At 47.7% G+C, this 22075-nt stretch overlaps 1 protein-coding gene across 8 annotated transcripts in view; it reads right to left on the bottom strand.

Annotated features, from left to right (window-relative positions):
- LOC120948823 (active breakpoint cluster region-related protein) overlaps positions 1-22075 on the bottom strand; it is a 44799-nt gene that overhangs the window by 13159 nt on the left and 9565 nt on the right. The window contains exons 1-3 of one of the 8 annotated variants that reach the window (XM_040366037.2): positions 17101-17152; positions 13712-14043; positions 9315-10198 (exon numbers count right to left, since the gene is read on the bottom strand). In XM_040366037.2, coding sequence (XP_040221971.2) covers positions 9315-10198; positions 13712-13768 — 941 coding nt within the window. In that variant the 5' untranslated portion in view covers positions 13769-14043; positions 17101-17152. Of the gene's footprint in view, positions 1-9314; positions 10199-11049; positions 11143-13711; positions 15390-17029; positions 17049-17100; positions 17153-22075 lie in introns of those variants that run through there. The other 7 variants (XM_040365783.2, XM_040365868.2, XM_040365952.2 and 4 more) reach the window with 7 other exon arrangements.

Consider the following 22075-nt stretch of genomic DNA (forward strand, 5'->3'; position numbering starts at 1 on the left):
CTTTCAAAGAAAACGGTCGCTGCCCAAACGTATTCCCTATATCTTAAACCGTTTTCAAACCCCTCCGACTTCTGGCCTTGCACATGCGAAGGGTGGGAGGGAGCATCTTCCAAGGCGAAAGTTTTGGAATGTTTAAATCACTCCAGTTTCTACCGTACCCGTGTGCGTTTACAATGCAGTTTGTTTCCCTTTTCTTCCACCACAGCATCCGACATCACCAACACCAACCAACGTGTTGGCTAGAAAATTATGGCGCTTGATTTCGGTACCGTTTTGCGTACCACCAAGTGCACACACCGACGCTGGTCTCTGGGGCCCTCTGTTTCCCACCCTTGAAACACATCAGCTGCTGCCCATCCTCTTTCCGTGTGCATACTCTTCAAAGAAAGAAAGAGAGAGAGAGAGAAAGAGAGGGAGATAGAGCGATAGAGAGAAGCAGGAGAAAAACACGACCCCACTTCTCACGCTTTCACCCTTTTTATAACACGCGAAATCAATTCCGGAGGGCAACGGTGGTGCTGTGTGCCGCCGATATGAGTGCAGTAGGATGGGAACGACCTGGGTACAAAGCTACTCCCGCATCGGCGGAAAATGTTGCTAATGTTGCTGGTAAGGTGAAGGTTTCGTTTTTGATGTAAGCAAATTGTAACCGACGGCGGAGCAACCTTAGCAGACGGAAACCTTGATAAGACACTGAGAGGCTGAGGCGCTGGAAGGTTAATAGATTTAGCTAAATAAGCATGGATTCAAACCTGGTCATGGGCTGCTCTAGTCGACTGAAAAGAGGCGCTGCAAATTTCCAGAAATGTTGAATCCCTGAAGATTCAAGCATTTCCCTTCTCTTATCGATCAGTCGGCGTGTCTTGGGAAGGAATGTTATTATTTCCAAAAAAAAACACCATTCACTACTTTTAATCATCACATTTTTACATCGCAAATTTTGTTGCGCCTTCACTCCTCACCCTTCACCCGAGACGACATATCGATTTTAGCAAAGTAACTCTAATTCGCTACTGAAGGAAAATGAAAATAGATGGATATAAATTGCTGGAATCTAATAATGTTTTTACTTTTGACACAAGTTACGAAACAACGAACAACGTGAGGCATATCAGACACATTGGGAAGAGAGTTGGAGAGGGGAGAGAACGTTAAGAAGACCCGGTTCAGAATGGAGAAAACAGAAAAAAAACCCTTCTTTAGAAAGGGGATGGCCCAACGCGTGACTGCGGCCGATTATCAGCACAAATAATCGGCCCGGTTGTGCTCCAATTGCCAACGAACACACCGAGCTAGGCCGGGGGAAGAGTGGGGAACAGGCCGATTGGGTGATCTGCAAGAAAAGGGCAATAAAGACGAATTTTCCAGCTCCATCCATCCATCCATCACACAGCTGTGTGTTATTCCTCCTTTGTTCACTAGCTCAAAGATTGATTGCTGCCAATTGCTAAAAAAAAAGTTGTTCTCGAAAATTGTAAATAAGCCATCGGAGAGCGCAATCGAATCATGTTTTTTAAGCAGAGTTTTTTTCTTATGAGAAATATTGCCTGGCAAAACCAGTACAACGCCAGCAAACCCCGAGTTCGAAAACTTGCGTTTTTACAACTTGCGCCAAGCGGGAAAACTTAAAACTCTCGCCGCGCGACTACCACGGGCGAGAATTTCGTAAAAAGCATTCCTGCCCAGTTGTTGTTTTGCTCGGGGGCAGCCGCACGAGATGCCGCCCACACCATCGACCGCGAAGTATGCCGCGCGGAAGTTCGCCGCGGCCCAAAACCCATTCGGTGGCCACGGAAGCGAAACGAAATCCCCAACGAGCTTAAAGCGTGGAAACAGTTCGCTCTTCCCCAACTCTCGATCGGTACCGGTCTGCACGGTGGTCCTGCTCGGAGCGGAGGAACTTCTTTCTCCCTGCCGTAGCTGGTGGTGGTACGTGCACAGCAGCGCGCGCATAATTTGCCCGCATCTATGAAGAAACACAAGCCAGCTACATTATAAAGCGCCACGCCGGTAGCCCCAATTAGCCGTGGCAATCGTACGACCCTCCGCCGAATGGGAAGAAAATGGGACCACTGGGCCATAGTGCTGGGCTGGTGCACTGCCGGTACCTCCACTCATCCGTAGCCACTGCCTGTGCGCTGGCTTGGTCCGGTGGCTACTACGTCGGAGCAGCAGACGTGGCATCACCGGGATATGGTTTCGGTGCATTAGCGTTCGTTTTGCTTTATTGAAGAAAAGCACTACAGTACACGAAGAGTCTTGTGATCTCTAAACAGTCTGGGATGACGGGAAAGGATAGCGACGACCTTGGAGCTCCCGAGTCATCAAGCAATCAAGGTACAGATGATTGATTCCTCAAGATATCCACCCGATGTCCAGACAACCAAGAACGAAAGCACACCTGGACCTCGCCCAATGTCCGTCCTATCCCCAGGAGTTTGGTGCAGAGCATCGCCATAAAGCCAAGATCAAGATCCAAAAGCCTAACAACTTCCAAATCTGATGGAGCTGCGATTCCCTTTTACCAAGCGCCTTTTATCGCTTTTATACATTTTATTTGCGTACGCACGGCGTGTCGCTGTACTCCAAAAAAAAACTGGAATTCAACAGACCGGGAGAAAACAACAGACACTGTTCCGTTGGCCTACTTTGCCACCCGCGGGACAAGACCCCGGCAAGGTGACCTGGAAATAGAATGCAGGCGACGCGCGAGTTCCAGCGCCCTCGCGCCCATACACACACATATACACTTGCAGAGAGTGAGAACGAGATCGTGGATCCATTTTACTGATCTGTGGGACTTGAATGGGGCTTTTGATCGAAGAATTCAACCCATGCACAGCACCTGTCATCTTCCCGTCGTCCCACGTTGGGGATCTTGGTGCAGAGCAGCTTGCTTGCCGTCTTGCCATTGATTCCAGAAGTTGTCGCGCACACACATACACACACGGACAGGGAGTTGCGTTACAAGACACCCATCTCCACACCCAGCCAGCGCAGCATAAGGTACCGGTTTTTCTGTACCAACCATGTTTTTTTTGTTTCTTTCTCTCTTTTTTGGATTTCGTTTTTCGCGGCGAGTACGGGGGGGGGGGAGCGACCAAGGACAAACCCGAGGGTGCACTCTCGCACGCGCTATGCCCAATTCCAGACGACCCGGCGAACGAGCGCCATTAAAAACCGGCTGGAAGCGCAGCCAAGCAACGACAGTGCCCGGAACGCAAGAATGACTGTTTGCGGGCGACTCGTGCCAGTTTCTCGCAGCTGCGGGAAAAACCAGTTCCGGACTTTCCAACTATACTATACGCACCCTACGCGGTGAATGGAACTGTGGCAAAACTAACTTCTTCGCGAATTCTTGGAAGTATGTGGGATACGAAATTGAGATCATATAGGGCAAATAAAACTCCCCCCTAAAAAAAAAGACATTCGGAGAGAGAAGACAACTGGGCTGGGAAAATGTTCACAATGACAAGATGATTCACGATCGTCCGGCAGGGGGTAGTAGTTGTCCATAAAAAAAAAAACATTTTGTCTTGAAGTGTTTTGATAACCAAACAAGCACGAGCGGAATTTTGGGGCGATAGAGAGACGACTTGTTGAGAAGGTTCTAAACGGGTTTGTTTTATTTTTTGTGGTTGTTGTTTCGCATTCAAAAACACCCGCACCGCTCGCAAGAGGCATTTTGATTACAAGCTGAATTGTCCGTGTAACTTCAAAACGTACAGAACCCGATGTCTAATTAACCGCACTGACTCACTGATGCCAGAACGGCATCCAGCAGGCGCTCGTCGTACGGCAGGCAGCAAACAAGTCTGCACACTGTCGACGTCTGCCAGTGTATGTTACCTGCGCAAACAGAGACACCTTCGCCAGCCGCTGGCGCAAAGAGCAAACGTTATGCAATGATGCTACCACGAAATGTCAAACCCGCGAGCACCACCGCCCGCCGCAAAGATCAGATTGCGGATGGAACCACCGTGGTGAATCGTTACTTCATTCCATCTTCATTCCAGCTCGCCCGATTGGCACCGTTGACGCGCCGTGGTGCTTTGGCGCATTGTGTTTTGCGCCACACGCCGATTTTCACAATTTTAGAGCGCGGCGAGCTTTTCCTGTCACCAGTGTGTATCTATGTCTGTGTGGTCATACATAACTGTGATTCTTGTGTCACACTTGTTTTAGAGATGGGGTAGTAGTGGGGGCGAGATCCAAAGGAAGCATGCTTGAAATGCTCCATCGATCAACGGGCAAGATGTTTGCGATAAGCATCGCGCACGGTAAGCCGTCATTCCATTGGGCCTATTCCAAGGTTTTGGGAGTCTTTTTTTGTTGTTGTTGTTTTTGCTTGTTTTGAACGGGGAGAGAGCGAGTACCCGTGACATCTAATCTCTTCTGCCTTTGTTCCGTCAACTCCCGAATGTACCATTCATGCTCGATGCGCCACAACGCACACGGCCGGTTCGTGTGTCTGTCGCAATACGTGCATAAATTCGATACCGACGACCACATGCGCCATAAAGCACGGCACGCACACACGTGCGTACGAAGGGGTGGGGGGATGGGTATCGTGCGAGGTGTTGACAGTTTGGTGACGCAAAACCAAAAAACAAAACAACACAAACACTGTCCCCGTTTGTTTGTTGCAGAGGTTCTGTGCAGGCGCTCGGACGCCCGAACGTGATGTGGCATTGGAGCATCCGGAGAGTATCGTTGTCTCACCGCGTGGTATGTTAGGTGTGTAAGATCTTTGGAAAGAACGTAATGTTGCAGATCAGCTACAGATTACACAGTGGTAATTAGGAGCTTCCCGTGCGGAGTACAGGTTCAATTTACACCTTCCTTTGCTCGCTTGCTCTGGCTCTTCAGGAATTCTCCCGAATTCTCCAAAGCAAGTCCCGGGCGCCCGCTGTAGTTCCGATGCATCCGCCCGGCAGCAGTGTCGCTGCTGACCTTGGTTGAGCACGGTACGAGATGGCACGCAGACGAGTGGGCTTTCACATCGTGCCCCTAATTGGTACATCAGCTCGCTAATGATCGCTTCTAATATCGCCTCCGCCAACAATCACGAACACCCGGAACCCCACGGCAGATCGCTTTTTCGCTTTTTCCTGGTACTAACCACCGAAAGTAGCATCACGCAGATGTTGCAGGAGCCGAGACGGCATATGCGCGTCTGCAAAGGGAAAGCTAAGGGGGGGGGAAGCAACTTCTTCACGCTTATGCCTCTTTCTCGGGCTCGATCGGTGTGTGACTTACTTCCGCAACACACCGGGCAAAGCAATCGCAAGCGCGGCGGCCCACCCGTTTCACGCAACAGCGAGCGCGCCGCTAAAGCATTACCCTCCACAGGCATTAGTCATTCGACGGGGCTGCCTTGGGGGAGTTTATATAAACTTCTGTACAGCTCATTGGGAAATTTTGTACACTGAAAAATGCATCTCCCTCCCCCGCCGTACTGTTGTTATCCTAATAACGGAACTGATTGATATAAATCAAACATGCGCAGGGGATCGGGGGATTGAAGGGAGCCTACACTTGTTACCGCGCTGCAGGCTCCAATACCATGCCTGCCAATACCAAAACGCTTCCGCCGCATACACATTGCCCGATAAACAACCATAAACAGGTGTTGATTGCCGTTTCCAATCGTAGGCGAAAGGGGTGAACCCTCCGCTCCTCCCGTTTTCACCCCCTTACCCCACCTGGAGAGGGACGGCAAAACCGGTGTGCAACGAATTTGTGCCGTAAAAATCGCACAACTGCAGTTAACATTGCCCGGGAAGGCGTACCATAAACCTTAAGCTTGCTCCCTTCCCACCCCGTACTGCCCGTGCCGGTTTTGCTTGCACGATTAAATAGTTATGCTTTGGGGCACATGCTTGTTTTGTGGCCAGAGCGGGTACCCCCAGGTTGGAACAACATTTGTTACCGGGCAACAAATGAGGTTTGTCACACTGCACACGACGCGGATCGTAAACTTGTGGCGCCGTGAGGAGGCATGAGGAGCGCTGCAAATGTGTGTTTGTGTGTGTGTGTGTGTGTGTGTGTGTGTGTGTGTGTGTGTGGACAAGATTATCGCATCGAAAGCGTATGGAAATCGTAATGGTTTCAGAGTTTACATAAAGAAAAAAACACACACACAAACAGCCACAAAACATTCAACAGTTCCCTATCATAAGCTCCAAACGGATCCAAAGCAACTTCACGCTGAGGTACATCAACGTTGGCTTTTTCCAACAACAACAACAACAAAAAAACACACACACACACACACACACACACACACACACACACACACACACACACACACACACACACACACACACATTTCTTTTCAAGCATTTCTACGTCCGACTGATTTGCTAGGCTTCCGATGCTGATCTCATTCGGTTTGATTATCTATGCCGTGCACCGCGTTTGCTTGATAATGGTGACACCGATGACGCTAAACATGTCCGTTGAAGTCATCCGGACTTGATGGATGCTCCGGGAGACTAGGAGGGATTTCCGACCAATCCAATCTGATAGCCAAAAGTAACAAAAAGTAACTAGTAACTACTTTCTAACCGGCAGCGAACTGATCTTTAAGAGAGTAGAAGCAAAATTGTACAAGCGGTCTAGTAGCTAATTAAAGGTAACTGATCTGTTATTTGTGACGTAGCTACAAGTAACTGGGATCAAGAAAACAGGTAACTAATAACTGGGAAATAGTGGTAAATATGGTACCTAGTAACTAAATGCAAAAAAGAAGCTACACCACCATCTCAAGAAATGTCAAATTTTCAACCCATTTTTCGACCCAGTTTCGGCGCCGAAATTTGATCCCTATGGAGGATTGTGAAGCTAAAAGAAGTAAAAAAAGATCGAACGAACTTTCGCATTGAAGCATAACCGTACATGACCTTAAGTGATGGTTTTATGATGCGCTTTTGTGAAGTCATTTCAAATCAGCCTCACTTCCGATCTACTATGCCTACTAGGCAAAAACAAATACTAGCAATGGAAATGAATTAGACAATGAAAAGATTGATCAGAGATGTCAAACAGGTGACCTACGACCGCTTGAATCAACATTTATTTGTAGAAGCATTTCAATCAAGGAACTTGGTGACCAAAAAAGCAATTTCTATAAGAAAAAGACTTGAAAAATTTAACAAAACTGCTCAACCAACATTGGGGTCCTTTCCGTTTTAAGTTCGTAGGCTGAAATTTCAGCCTGTCAGCTGTTTGCATTGTATAGCAGTTTTCAAGCAACTGTCTAAGTGGGTATAATATACAGGTGGGCTTATCCCAAGGTGTGTGAATTTAGAAGGCTGATTTTTATTGCTTCCGTTTCTGAATGGAGATTTTAAGAGTGTTTTGAGTATTCATCAAGCCTCCAGAGAGCTTGTTTGAACAAAAATTGTCACCCATCCTGTCAAAAAGTGATATTCAAATTTGGTTTGAAAAACATGCTACGAGACCAGTGTATGTAGTCCAACACTTTGATTCTAGATTCCACCACGTGATCTCTTTAATGCACCTTGAGGTAAATGTAAACAACACCGTATTTTCGAGCTTTGAGGCTAGAATAATCTTGACTAAAAATTGCAGGCTAGTTTTTTGTGTGGATTTGTATGGAGTGTTTACATGATTTCAGCCTCCAACTGTCAAACTCCATACAAAAAACTAACTAGAATCGTGAAGGGCCCCATTAATGAAAAATGCAAGCTCTCATCCTTTTTTGGCATATTGTTTTAGAAAAGGCCGAGCCCCTCTTTAGGTATGATTGCAGCTTAGAATATTATACAACCACAAAACGTTTAAAAATCAGCTGAAATCAGATGTCAGCACAAACACGTGTTACTTTTGATTGCATATTACAAACGGTCTCAAGCTTTCCTTGAGACAACCTACCAAGACCATTGTGATTCGGTAGACTTCTAGTGGACTTATGGTTCTGATTTTGGGCGCCATAATAAATGGGGATTTCTATGGATATTGGCAGGAAAGGCATAATGGTTACTAAAGACTTGTATGACACTTTGCACTGTCCCGCGACTGTCAAATGAAGATTCTCGTGGTACAGTCGTCAACTCATACAACTTAACAACACGTCCGTCATGGGTTCAAGCCCCGAATGGACCGTGCTACCATACGTAGGACTGACTATCCTGCTATGGGAAGGGGTGGGGGGTATCAATAAATCACTGAAAGGCCAAGCCCGCAAGTGGTACAGACCAGACAGGCCTTGACCGACAACGGTTGTTGAGCCAAAAGAGGAAGAAGATGAAGACTGGTTAAACGAACCGATCTATAGTAATTTATAGACCTTGGACAGAATCAAAAATAATTCACTGTTTCTAATGAACGTAAGTGCTGTTCACAATCAATACACAATCAATACCTGACACCACTAATATACCTAAGAGGCATGTTTGAAAAGCTGAACAAAACACCGATTTTTACACATTTGTAAGGAAGAATTGGCAATTCATTTGTTTTCAAAGTTTGTGTGATTTCCTGAATGACAGATACAAAAAAATGCCTAAAATCCAAATGTCCGACATAATGATTATTACGTACTTGTATATTAGTAGATTTGTCACCCTTGCCATCGAGACCATCGACGAAGTTCTTAAAAAAATTAAACGCCCCAGGAGTAAAATAGTGAAGCCCCCTTTAGGCCGAGACCCCATAGCGTGAGCGGCCGCCAATAGCAAAATTCGCCTCTACTTGCGATAACGGTTCAGAATCAATATCTCTTAACACGCCCCGTTTATTGGAGGGATTCAGAATTCAGTACTTTTTTGTATGTATAGCACCAGTAGCACAAACTCACTAAATTTAAAAACTTTCGATCCAATTTACGATGCAGTCTCAACCGAGTCACAAATCCAGTGTTTCATCCAACATGGCAGCTAGAGTACAATTAAACCCAAGGATCCTGAAGATGGAAGAAAAAGAGCCGACGATCTTTCGCGTTGAACCATAGTACCGGACCTTAGGATTAGAGTGCGCTTTTGTGAAACCCAGTGCAATGGACAAAAGTAGAATGATGGAACGACTTGATGATCTAAAAACGTTGGAAACCATCTGTACTGAGAAGAATATCCATAGTGAGAAGAGTCGAAAATCGTCTCACGAACGACTGATGTACCTTTACCCACACCCTGGAGTTGTTAAATTAAACCCTCAAAATTATCGAACCCCTGCAATCGGTCCAAATTCACCAGAAAAGACAAAAATAACTGGCAAACGTAACTAAGTACGTTAGTAATATTCAACGATTAGTTATTTTTACAAACATGCCTCTAGCATCGATTACTTACCGCGGTGGAACTTTCTTCTTGTGGTCGGCGGCCGCCGATGCTCCCAGCAGCTGCGAGGTACGTTCGGAGATGGAACTGCCACCTCCGGTAAAGCTGCCACCAACACCAACACCACCACCACCACCGTCACTGCTTCGGTCCGGCGGTTTCGGATGCTTCGAATCGAGGAACGTACTGGCGTTCACGCCGCCCGTGTGCGGCTGCTGCTGCTGCTGCTGGTAGGGCAGATCGGCCAGATTCTCCACGCTGCCGCCGAACCGGGCACCGGTATTGATCAGCACGTTCTCGTAGTTGGCCGTCTTGGGTGCCGACGGCGTCTCACTGTCCTGTGGCGATTTGTCACTAGCACCACCAACACTGGCACCACTGCCACCGTTGCCCTTTGACTCTTTCACCTCGATCACGGTCACGAAATGGCTCGGCGAGGCGAGCAGCGGCTGCTGCGCCTCACTTTGGCTGGCGCTGCGCACCCGGCCGGCCGCTTCCTTCCCGGCCACATCGTGCCCCGGGGTGCCCCCGTTGGCGGTTGGTTGCGGACCGTTGCTGGTTGATTGCTGGGCCGGACCGCCGGCTGCTGTTGACTGATGGGCCGGTTCGCCGGCGTTGATTGGGTTGGTCGTGGCGGAGGTGGCTGTGCTGCTGCTGCTGCTGCTGGCCGCCACCAGCTCGCTCACGCACCGGCGGCTGTGCAGATTGGTCGTGAGCTCGTTGATGCACTGATTCAGTGGGCTGTTGTTGTTGCGATTTGGTGGCAGCTCGCGCGACCGAAGCTGGACGCTCGGGTCGGACGGCTGTTCGCCGGCCGCGACGTCCGCATCGTCGGTGGTTGGCGGGGCAGCACCGGCAGCTGATTGATTACTGGCCGCTGCCTTGATAATTTGATTCTGCGCAAATATAAAAAAGGAGGAAAAAAAGATTTTATTAGTGAGATGAAACAAACAGTTGCGCGCTACAGCGTTTTGCGAGATATGATAAGAAATTCGGAGCAGCTCATACGATACGCTGTACGTGTACGAAACTGAGATAAAGATTCTCCCTACACTTCAACGTACAAAGCACTCAACAAAGTATTCAGTTGTAGCAAATAGGCAATTCTTGCAATTGTATATCCGTACCATAGGCTTCATTCTTCACCCTTGCTTTATCACTAGATCTCACAAGAGAACCTTTGAAGTTACTTCCTGACTCTGATCCCTAAAGTACTGAATTCTCCAAAAAATGGATTTCATGACATCCACGATGCGCTATTCGCAACACTTTGGAAATCAATATTTTCGGTACATTTTCAACAGACCATTAAGTTGCTACAGCTAACTCTTGGTCTTAAGATCCTTCACCCAAAAAGACTGTATTCTCCACCAAAGCTTTCTCACAGAACGTCCCAAGATTTAGAAGGAAAATCGAGAACTCCAGTTTTTGCATCTATCGCTTGAAGGCTTGCCACACAGTTCTTAAATATACAAACAAAACGCACTGAATTCTCCAAAACAATTTATTTCATAAAAAAGCCGTTAAGATGCTCACAACAACTGGGAGATCAAAATTATCTCTACACTTCAATTTAAGAACACTCAACAGAGCATTCAGTCGCTAAAAATAACCAACTCTAGCAGTTCAACGTCAGTATGTTATATAACACTTTTCATCAAATTGTCCAGAGATCCTCAATGTAATTGGTGGCATCTTCAGCTCACGAATATAGCTCCCCAACATGCAAGCAAAAGTAGGAACCTACCATATCCGCGAATGTCTGACAGCCTGCCCAACGCTGTATACTAACATTGCCCGACTATCGAACGTACACTGGGGGACACATTCGCTAAACCGAATCCACCCCGGCCCTGTACCGGGCCCACGGTGGTGCGGTGCTACTTTATCTTATCGATTATCAAACACCCAGAAGACGGCGGCGATGGCGTTCGATGGCCGCTCTCCACACACTTGGCGTGACTTGGTACCCTACCCACGGCAAACAGCTGCGTCATCTGCGTATCGCACCGTTATTGCCCACCCATTATCTTCGACCATCACCTGAACAACACCCGAGGGACCACACACCGCAAATAGCAGCAAAAATTCCCCTGCCCGGAATGCTTGCTTAAATATTGAAACGCTATTCGAATGCTGGGAGCTGAAGCACCCATTCCACATCCACCAGGGTTTTATTGCCACCGTGTGCAGAAGAACACGGTCGCTTTCTTTGCGTTTCACGTACGGTGCTGGCTAGCTGGCTGGGCCCCACGCAGTGCTTATGCTGCCGCATTTTCAGGGACAGACCTTTTTGTCTTATTGTTGTTTTGCTTTCGGGTCCCGTTGCCGGACGTGATGCGTGATATGTGCGGCAAAACTGTGCAAAGTGTGCGAGTGGTTTTGGACTGCCGGTGCGAATTGCATCTCCAGTGCAACACATGCGAAATGTACAGAGACGCAAAAGTTATTAATGGAACTTTAACGCACTGCAAACAGCTCTTCTCCAATATCTGAGCACGGCAAGTATGGCAAGATGTAGATATTGGTGATGGAAATTCGTTTAGCACATGTGTTAAAAGGTGCATCCCGACACCATTGCCGGATGTCTATGTCTAGGCAATGTTTTCCAATTCAAACATTTGCTCACTATCGCGCTCTTTGCTGCCCCTCTCTCTGCTCCATTAAGAGCGCTATGATGAATGAATGATTTGTTCCCGGTGTGCTAACTTGTGCCAACAACTTCCAAGAAACTCGTGCTCAGCAAAAGATTCTACCCGCTCGAATTCAACAAGTGACTGGCGCGGTGTTACACGTCACCGCCCAGTAGCGACAACCGGCAGGCACCGTTCCAGTTTTGCGCGATGTCCGCGATCTGGGCGGCACTGGTGGTGGCCCCCTTGCTGAGAACGATCCTGTTGACGATGCATTTGTGCGAACTGCGACGACGATGCGCCACAAGATAAACAATGGATAGATGACTCTTTACACTCTGTCCGCCCACCTTCACCAGTAGCAGCAGCTCAGCCGCCCTCCCCCCCATTGAACTCTTAATTGACTTTACGAATCAAAGCAGGAGAAGACACTTGGGACCTATGTTCCAGAGATACCGAACCAACCACCCTCCACGGTCTGGCGGGGCAAAGAAGTAAAAGTTTATTAGTCATGCCTTTTAGAGACGTTGACAGTTCGCCCTCGCCCTTTCTCCAAGCGAAACCGTCGCTGCGTGTCTGAATGTGTATGTATGTGTATGTGTGTGTGTGTGTCTCCGGGGGGAAATCATTCTATTCCCTGCTGCAACGAAACGCGCAAACCGCAGCAGAACACACGATGACTCACGCAGTGGCTGTTGCCTTTCCGTTCCTCTCTGGGTTGCGCAAATATCGCAAGTGGGGTGTTGTTCTGTGCTCCATAGACTTATGCTCACTTCTGTATCTGTGTGTGTATGTGTGTGTTTTTGAGACGAGATGGAGATGTTAAGTAAAACCGCACCTAGGCGCATACATTCGCGAATTGAAGAAGAGAAAGACAGAAGCGCTCATCGCGACTGCTTTACGGAAAACAACTGTGCGTGATGTTAGCACATGTATTGGCACACGTATGGAGAACCCCACAGAAAGAGATTTGCAAATATGTTCTTTTTTACTTAGAGCTTTTAAGCTCCCTTACAATGAAGCCATAAACCCGTGCCAATAAGCTAGAGTGTGTTGTGTTAAATTACGCCCAATAGTAAAGGCAAGGCGGCGCGCGCACACGCGTGTTCGATTACTGAGTTCGTTGGATATGTTTTGTGTGTCCAAGGTCCAGGTACAGTGTACATACAACACTTGACTCTACAAGTGTACAACACACCAGCACAAAGAGTCATCATTGTCGCGCGCGCACACAACACATTCGGGCACTAATGGTAGTGCCCCTATACACCTCAAACAAACTAAACGATTGTGAGGCAACACACAAACCCCTATACAGATAATAAAGAGAAGCAGCAGTTCGCTTCGCACCACCCAACCAACCCTTCTCCTCTAGTGATCTATTACTCTCACATTACTCGTGTTTATTCGTTTGGCGTTCGTGTCTTCTCGTCCGGTTTTCGCTAAGCACGCTTGAAAAGCACGAAGGAGGATCGAACCTCGGCAGCTGTTTCATACTGTTGCTGTCTCTAGCATGTTACCGGCAAGACTAATTGACGGTCAGCGCTCTTGCCAGTTGCAGGTGTACTGGAATGTTACTGTGATTTCTGGAACCAAAAGCCTTCTTATCAATCTTCCGGTATTGGTAGCGCAAGGGGCGTACACATTCTAGACCGGAATTGTGCTCCGTACAGTCACTCATCCCACAGTGTGACACTGAGCTACCCAAACCAGCTCAGTGCATGTTATCATCCCTTCATCCTCTAAACACCCGTGCCCGTGTGTAACACTACTTACCCTTGAGCTCCAGATCTTTATCTTATCCGATACGGACACTTTTTGGTTCGATTTCATCGCTTTGCCTTTCACCACTACATCGGAAACCGACCACACCAGTATCCAGGCGCTGAGTACTAACACTAGCCTACTCTGTCTGCTATTTCACCACCCTGGTAGCAGGGCCCTGGCTCACACTTTAACCGTCTCTTTTTTTTATCAATATCCTCTAATCACGATCGCAAATCCCGCTCTTGTGAAGAAAACGCTTGGCTTATTCACACCCGGTTCAGAAGAAAATTTCGGCCTTTTGACACCTTTTCCGACTTGCTTCGCTTGTTACAGTGTTGTATCTATTCTGGTTAGAAAATGGTTAAGGATTAGGAATGCCTTGCAGTAGATGTTGGAAAAGATCCCGTTCAAAATAATTTTTAAAAACTCAAACTCTTGCACACAACAATCAACAACAACAACAAAAAAAACCAACACGATACTGCACTCACGCCCTGGAAGCTGAGCAGAATCGGCAACCAGTGGCACAGTAATAGAAAAACGGTGCACACTTTGCACAGGCAATTTGTGCAACGCGGTCACCACACACTTGGTCCGGAAGGGTGAATTGTTTTGCTATCGACACCAAACGTCAAACTGGCGTGAGGACACACTGCTGCTGTCACGCTGATCACACTGTCGTTCGTAGGAGATAAAGTTTGCGTGCCTATGTGTGCGTGTTGTGTGTGTTACTTTTTTGTGCTTTTGCTTCGCTGAACGATAACAAACCGAGCAAAGCGGGGGCTGGGTAGGACTGGGTCCAGAGCTAGGCGAAGGGAATGCGACTCAGAGCGAGTGGGGACCCTCGATAAGCGGGACGGGGATGATCTGATGTGCGGGAGCGTTAACTATGCAGCTACTGCATCTCTCTCTTTCTCTCTCTCTCTCTCTCTCTCTCTCTCTCTCTCTCTCTCTCTCTCTCTCTCTCTCTCTGTCTCTCTCTCTCTCTCGCCTGCTCTGCGGGTGCAATGTTTCACACGTACACGAGCACACATCACTTGCTGCCCCTTCTGGCTCTTTCCAAACGGCGTCGCTTTACCGGGTCAGGTCAACAAGGGAGAGGTGTACGGCCCCGGGAAATTGAAAATGATTATATAAAATCAACCCAAACGATCAACGCGGAGCCCTCCCGCGCGCATACTACGTGTGGGAGTCGGCAACCAAGTTGGCGAATGTGCTTGACTGAATGGCGGTGTGGAGAGTCGCACAAGAGCACAGAACGGACACGAGGACTCAGCAGAGAGACTGGCCAAAGATTTCACTTCCCACATTGAGAAGTCCCCAATGGACGAACCACTGGTGGCAGGACCAGTATCACTGGTGATGCAACCCAATATCCCGATCGAACTTCGCGAACTGTACATCCCTTATTTTTTGCTGAGCTTTACTGCTGCACTATCAGCTTCTCCGTGTCACATAACCGAACCGTCCCAACGTGGACACTACACTGCACTGCACCCAGTTGAGTACCAAGAACAAACGCACAAAACCAGAAGGGTTGCTCTGGACGGTCGCTCTCGCACTCTCTCGCTATCCACCCTAGCTAGACACACATCCGGAACTTGCAATCAGTATGATCCAACGGCGGCAGAGGTCCCGGACGAAGCATGCACCAAGCGAGACACAGCGACTCGGGGAGATGAAAGTTTTATTTAAAGTCCAGGGTGGAGGAACAAAAAAAAAAGGACGCTGATTACAGCTGATCAGGAAGTGGTTGTTCACAAGTGGACGACAGAAAAAGGGGAACGTTTAATGACACTGGGCGACGGGGCCCGGTGGTCACCAATGTGTGTTTGCGTATGTGGCGAGAGGGCGGTGGCAGGGGATCCGTTCTGAGCGGGGGTGGGGGGGGTCTCTTCTTCTCACAATGTGACACAGATTTCTAACTGCATTCCACCAATATCCTAGCGTACTTCCGGACCAGCGTGCAGAGGCGACTGGAACGTTGCAAAAACGCTCGCTGCGATAGAGGGTTGTGGTGCTGGAGTTTAATTTTAGAATTCTTTTACACGAGGGAAATGGAATCGTTTGCGACAATGTGGTTCGCGATGAGTGGTCGATGTGCAAATGAGACAATCACGATAAGCACAGTGCTGAAGTGACAATTGATTTGATCCGGGAGATAGAGTAGTTATCTCCGTATGCGTTTTTTCTTCGTATCAATCGATGAGCAAGTCTTGTGATGACAATGCTGCATCTGATTTACACTAGCAGCAAGCTGCAAAATTAAACTATTGCAGGTATTGGAGTGGTATTTCTTGCAGACATTACACGTCGGTTCCTGGAGACTCCTCTTCAGTCGTTTAGGAGCCGGCAGTTTTGATTGTTTGGAAACTGGCCTAAAAATCTTGATTTTACTTATGTTCCTCACATTGAACGTTATCTGCAGTCGTTTCAATATCGCATATTTTGCATGCAAAATCCTGGAAATCAGGTTATCCAGCGGTAGATTTGCAAGGTTAGCCACTCTTCTAAGCTATATCGGCTATTTGTCATCAATGATGGGTGCATCCCTCATCGTAGCAAGTAAGCCAGTCCGCATACTTTATATAATGGGCTTTGTTCATTCAAGATTTGAACGCATGACTGGAACTCTACTGTTGTTCAAAGGTCTTAACAACTGTACTGTAATGGAAATCACTAAATCTGGAATTTATATATTCTACAACTTCAACAACGATTCCAATGCACACACAACACACAGCGTGGCATGCATAACACCGCAGCAGATTAAAACATTAGAAACCCCGGATTTGTTGTGGTGGATCATGTCTTATTCATGCAATTGTGTTCAATCAATATGATCGAGCAGAAGGCGAGCCCGACCGACCACCTCGTTCGTTGCACTTGTCTGTATGTTTTTGCCTACATGTTATACAGTCTTCCCGACACAATAAATAGAGAGAAGGAGAGATAGAGAGAGAAGGAGAGAGAGACGGAGAGAGAGTGTGTGAGAGAGAGAGAGAAGCAAAGAGTAACACAGCAAAACACAACAACAACCAAAAACGGTACATAACAAACACATCACACAACCGCGAAGAGTGTTGTTAGCGAGGCCCAGGGCTCGCGCTGGAAACGGTTGGCGCGACGGAGGTGAAAACGGCTCCGAAAGCGTGAATAACGCACCGAAAACTGCTCCACGGCAGCAGCGCTACACTGCAGCCGCGAGCGGTGTGAATTATTAACAACAATTCCTCTGTTGCTTGGTGAATGGAAAACGCACACAATCACACATCACGGACACAAGGAAATGAGGAGAAAACAAAACCGTAAACAGGCGGCGCACACCAAAACCAGCGAAGAAAACCCTCCCGGGGAACGAGCGGACGCGCGCGCACCATGCCCACACACGAGCGTACTTGCGACCAGGCGGTGTGTAACGCCCGACCACCGGACCGTAACGCAGTTCAGCTACAACTGGGGCTCGCGCGCGCGCATCTGACCTGCCCGTATTACGCCACACACGCTTGGAGAGGTTTCGGCCGCGGCTAGATGAGGGGGATGCGCGCTCGCCGCCTAGAGTTTTATCTGTGTATCGATTCGTGTGCGCTCTTGCCGCCTCTCGGGCAAAACTCTTACTTTAAGCTTGATTGTATGTGTGTGTGTGGGTGGTAGGGAGAAGAAAAGATGCAACTCACTCTAATTAGTAACCTCCAGCAAATGGTGGCACTGGATGCTGCACCATGTAGGTGGATTTGGTATCGCTCTTTAGAAAGGGTTAGGTTAGGTCGGTGTCGTCTTCGTCTAACGTCGGTTCCACACCCTCATCAAGCCGTGACGCGGCCCAAAAGGTCTCCTCACCATTCCTTCAACTTCAGAGACATGTGCTGCTCTTATGCCTCTTTGTACACAGTGCGATCGAAAAACAAAAGAGACGCACGAGAGGTTCGAAATAGATGCTCCGGCTACAACCCGGACGCACTCGGAGCACTCCAATCGTGTTTAACCCGCAGCTCCTGCGGCTACGTGCGCAGACTAGCTAAACTCCACCAGAGCGGGCCCCTTCCATTGCGAGAGAGCTGTTGCTGATGCAGAAAATTACATACCGCGTGTACATTTCCGGCTGAACGTGGATAATGCACACTCACACACACACACACACACCATCGCCTATCCATTTCTAGCAAAGAAGCCGAAACTTTCCGAAATCGAATTCTAACCACGCACGATTGGCTGTGGAAGCAGTGGCGCATCTGGAATGAAGAGCATCGCGCATCGTGCGGCGAAGGGGAGCACGGTGGCCACCTTGGATAACGTTTGTTTGTGTGATCTGTGTGGAATGATCTTAAAAAAAGGGTTTTGCAAAACTGCTGGCAAGTGTGTGGGAAAAAAGTTCGAGAAATCTTCAAGCTAGCAGCACACACAGCTGGAACAACAATGCTGAACCGGGGCAGAGATGATAAAGCAGACATCGCGTCATCAGGTTGAGAGGTATAGTGGTGTGCGTGTGATTCACCGACGTCTTTATCATCGATACTACTCACTAGAGCGCGCTTTAAGCAGTCGAGATAAGATACGAACACTCCGCCCACCTGCACACTAACAGTGCACACACACACACACACACAGTTGTTAGATACTGGTGATGGTGCTGACAGAGCCGCGTGTTAAGCTGCGTATACACGAGCTGATGAGCACCGATAGTGGTGTCACATTACGGCACCGAACAAGGGGGCAATATGGGTACTTCAACGGTATTGGATTCGTTTACCATGCAATTTTTTTTCTCCAAAACCATGCTGAGCTAAATAAAAGCCCTTTTTAAGCAACCGAATCCAACTATCTTTTGGAAATTGTTCACAATTCTGTAATAGGTTTTTAGTAGGTTTCTAATAGGTTTTGTTAGTTTTTGTTTTGTATAGAGGAAGTTAAAAAATGCTTATTTATTTATTTGTTGATTTTGATACAAGATTTAACAACGTTATTCGAAATGCCATTGTTTCATGACAAATTTGTCGTAAAGCCACACTAAAAAGATGGCAATCGAATACATAGCTTTCGCGATAAGACATGTTGCCACAGTCATTCGATGAACATAGCTTTATGGCTACTGTTAGTTCAGAGCTCCCAACATTCCAGTTGAGTGTGTCAGATTCCAGGGGAATGCCGCGATCGATAAAATAAACAGAACTTCTCATGCTTCTATCTCCCACGTGCCAATCCTTGTCAATGGAGATTCTCAGTTTTTTGTTATGTCTCATAGGGTTTTTTTTAGTTGTTTGAGTAAATTAAAAACCACATAACAGGTTTCACATTACCTTACCAGCCCGGCGGCAAATGAATCAGACCGCGCCTTTGAGCGCGTTGTGCCCGGGCGAGCGACGAGTTGCCACCAAATCAGACCCCACCACTTCTCCCCCCAAACAATGATATCATGATATGGGAGGGATCCTGCTGTCATCCTATTTAATTGCCATCGATTGGCCACAATTGGCGCTGGTGCCATTGCTGGTAGGTGTTAGTTTACCCGCTTCCTGCCCGTGGGTAGGTGCCGCACTGCGCATGTAAGCGTGTTCTCGCGAATCCATATGCCCTTCCAGTTGCGTTCGTTCTTGCCAGCAGCTAGACATGGAACACACACCTTAACGAATCGGCGGTGCACAATTGTGCATGGACTGTACCACAGCACGGTATCTCACGGTGTGGTGTGTGAAGGAGTGGAAGAATGCAACAACAAAACTAACGTTAGTACGTGATAAAACCCCCATTTAATGTGTGACGTTTGCAGGGGCAGAGCAGCGCGATGGGCAGATGCTGGCCGCCAGTGCTGCATATGCGTGGTACGTGCATATGTTACTTATTGGGTAATTTACAAGCAGCAGAAATTGCCCACACCAGAAACCGAGCAGGAAGCATGCAATGGTAATGAGGTCACAGAATTGCCAACCGTTAAAATTCTGAAGACGCACACACCCCGTCTGGACATAAAATATATTCGATTTGTGTTATGGTTGAACATGGAGCTCACTTCTTGCCAGCAGTGTACCAAAATACTTTTGAATTGCTTCTGAACGAGTCAGTATTTGCTGGACGACTATTCGCGTTAGTCTAGCCCAAACATCTTACCTTAAAAATTGCCCTCCATTACACAGTCTTGCTAAAGGCGACCCAAAAAAACAGGCCACGAATGAAAAAGAGCGCACCGAACAAGCACAAATTAGCATACAAAAATCCGCCTCCCTGTTCGTAAGGTATCCCCCCCCCCCCCCCCCCCCGATGAACCGTTTCGCTCGATTAATGGGACCAATGCTTGGGCAAGTTCCCCTTTTCGCCCCTACCTGTTGTCCGGCAAACGCCCGGCTGTACACAACCATGTGAGGAGTGTACACGCACGACATACTCTGATAGCGAAAAGGTGCGATAAGATAATTTTAGCTTCGACGATGCCGTCGTTCACATACACATGGATACATTTGGTGAGGATGTGGGATGCCTAGCGAGAAGACGAACACCAAACGCACACTCCCTGGAGGCGGCTGCCCAAAAGAGAGAGAAAGACAGAGACAGAGATGGAGAGAGAAAGAGACGGATAGAATGCGAGAAAGCGTTGGAAACGTGGGGAGAAAAATTAGTTACGGTGTATTGCGATAAGCCGCGCAGACACCCGATGCCGGCCATGGTCGCTGGGTATGGTAGCGTGATTTTGGTGCAAGGAAGTACAGGATGAGCCAAGCGGTGTACAAAGACACGCGTTGCGAAAGGGCCACTCTTGAAGTGGAGTGGTGATGTACGCGTGAGGAATTCACAACTTCGCTCCACGTTTTTACCATACCATATCGTGGTGCTTTTCGTCCATGCACAAAACCTGGAATCGTACGAAAATGGGCTTAAACAGGGAGGCACAGCCAGTGACTTGGCACTGCAGGGTGTGTCTTCACACACGTGTTTGCAGTTGGCAGCGAGAACAAGCCACAATGTGTTGGGCGTGGAACCACGACGAAAAACAAGATCTCAGAGTTCTAACACCTCGCAGATCGCAAGAACCGGATCATGACGACGGAAATGTTATAACGACCTGCTGTACCAGTAAAAATAATGTTTCACTTCATTTATCTTCACGCTTGAGGTAAGCGACTGGCCCGCATAGACATAACATAATATAGCAAGCAAAACAAGCATGAAACAAACATCGCTAGACGTCGCCCGCCCGAGCGTCTCACGCTCGTATGCCGCGGAAAAGGACGCCCAGCCCCCGTCCAACTGGGACCGTGCGTCCACCGATTCGTGTTATCGACGTGCTCCGTGGCTTCGCGGGCCGGATAAAACTGCAACGCCATTATCAAGCGTCGCTAATCTGTAGTCGATGAAGAGTGGCAACAACGGCAGCAAAAAGAAACGCTAGACGACCACCACCTAATGGGCACACGGGAGTCGGCATAATGCAATAAATCCCGGCTTCACTTAATAGGCTTTTCGGGACGACGGCCACCGTATGCCGGGGCATGGGGCGCATTAAATCGATTAGTTATTTCCAGCCGACCAGAGCGGGGAGAACTGCTGGTCGCTGCAATCGCGAGTTACTGGCGGTGTTGTATTGATTGGAAAGTCTGTTCTCGCGCTGAATGGATCTATTGTTGCTACCGGTTATTACATATAATCTTGTGTTCTGCAATTTAAAATTTTAAATTTAAAATCAATATCAAAAGTAAAGATTATTCAAGATACCTGGATACAGTTTGGAGTTTGGCGAATCTATAGATAGTAATCAGATCTTTTTCGGAAACGTACCATTTCCGTCCACCATTTCCGTGTAAAATACTCGACAAAGCTCTCTGAACTGTATTCTAGCTAAGATGAAATTCTGAGTCATCTGCCTTTAGACATACCATCTCCCGTCTTAACTAATGTTGGTACTGCCATCCAATGTATAGTAACGCTTGATGATACAACTTTCCGTTGTTATGAATACAATATATCTGATTACGGATTGGAGTTGGGGGAATATATTGAACAAAGATGGCAATGAAATCTTTTCGGAAGCGTACAAATACTCTCCACCATTTCCGTGCAGAACACTCGATAAAACTGTATTCTAGCTCCTCATCCGCTCAGATGAAATTCTGAGTCATCAAACATTCCCTAGACATACCATACTCGCGGTCCTGGCGATCTTGGCACATCCACCCAGTCTCTTAACTCTCGATTGATACAACTTTCCGTTGTTTTGAATTCAAAACGTCTGGCTACAGGATAGATTAGTTGGGAGAATCTATTGGATCTAGATGGTAATCAGATCTTTTCGGAAGCGCGCAAGTACTCTCCATGATTTTAGTGCGTAACATTCGACGAAGTTTTCTGCGCTGTATTCTCGCTCCTCGTCCTCCTCAGATGAAG

Source organism: Anopheles coluzzii, chromosome X, assembly GCF_943734685.1.
Source record: "Anopheles coluzzii chromosome X, AcolN3, whole genome shotgun sequence".
NCBI classification, from domain to species: Eukaryota; Metazoa; Arthropoda; class Insecta; order Diptera; family Culicidae; genus Anopheles; species Anopheles coluzzii.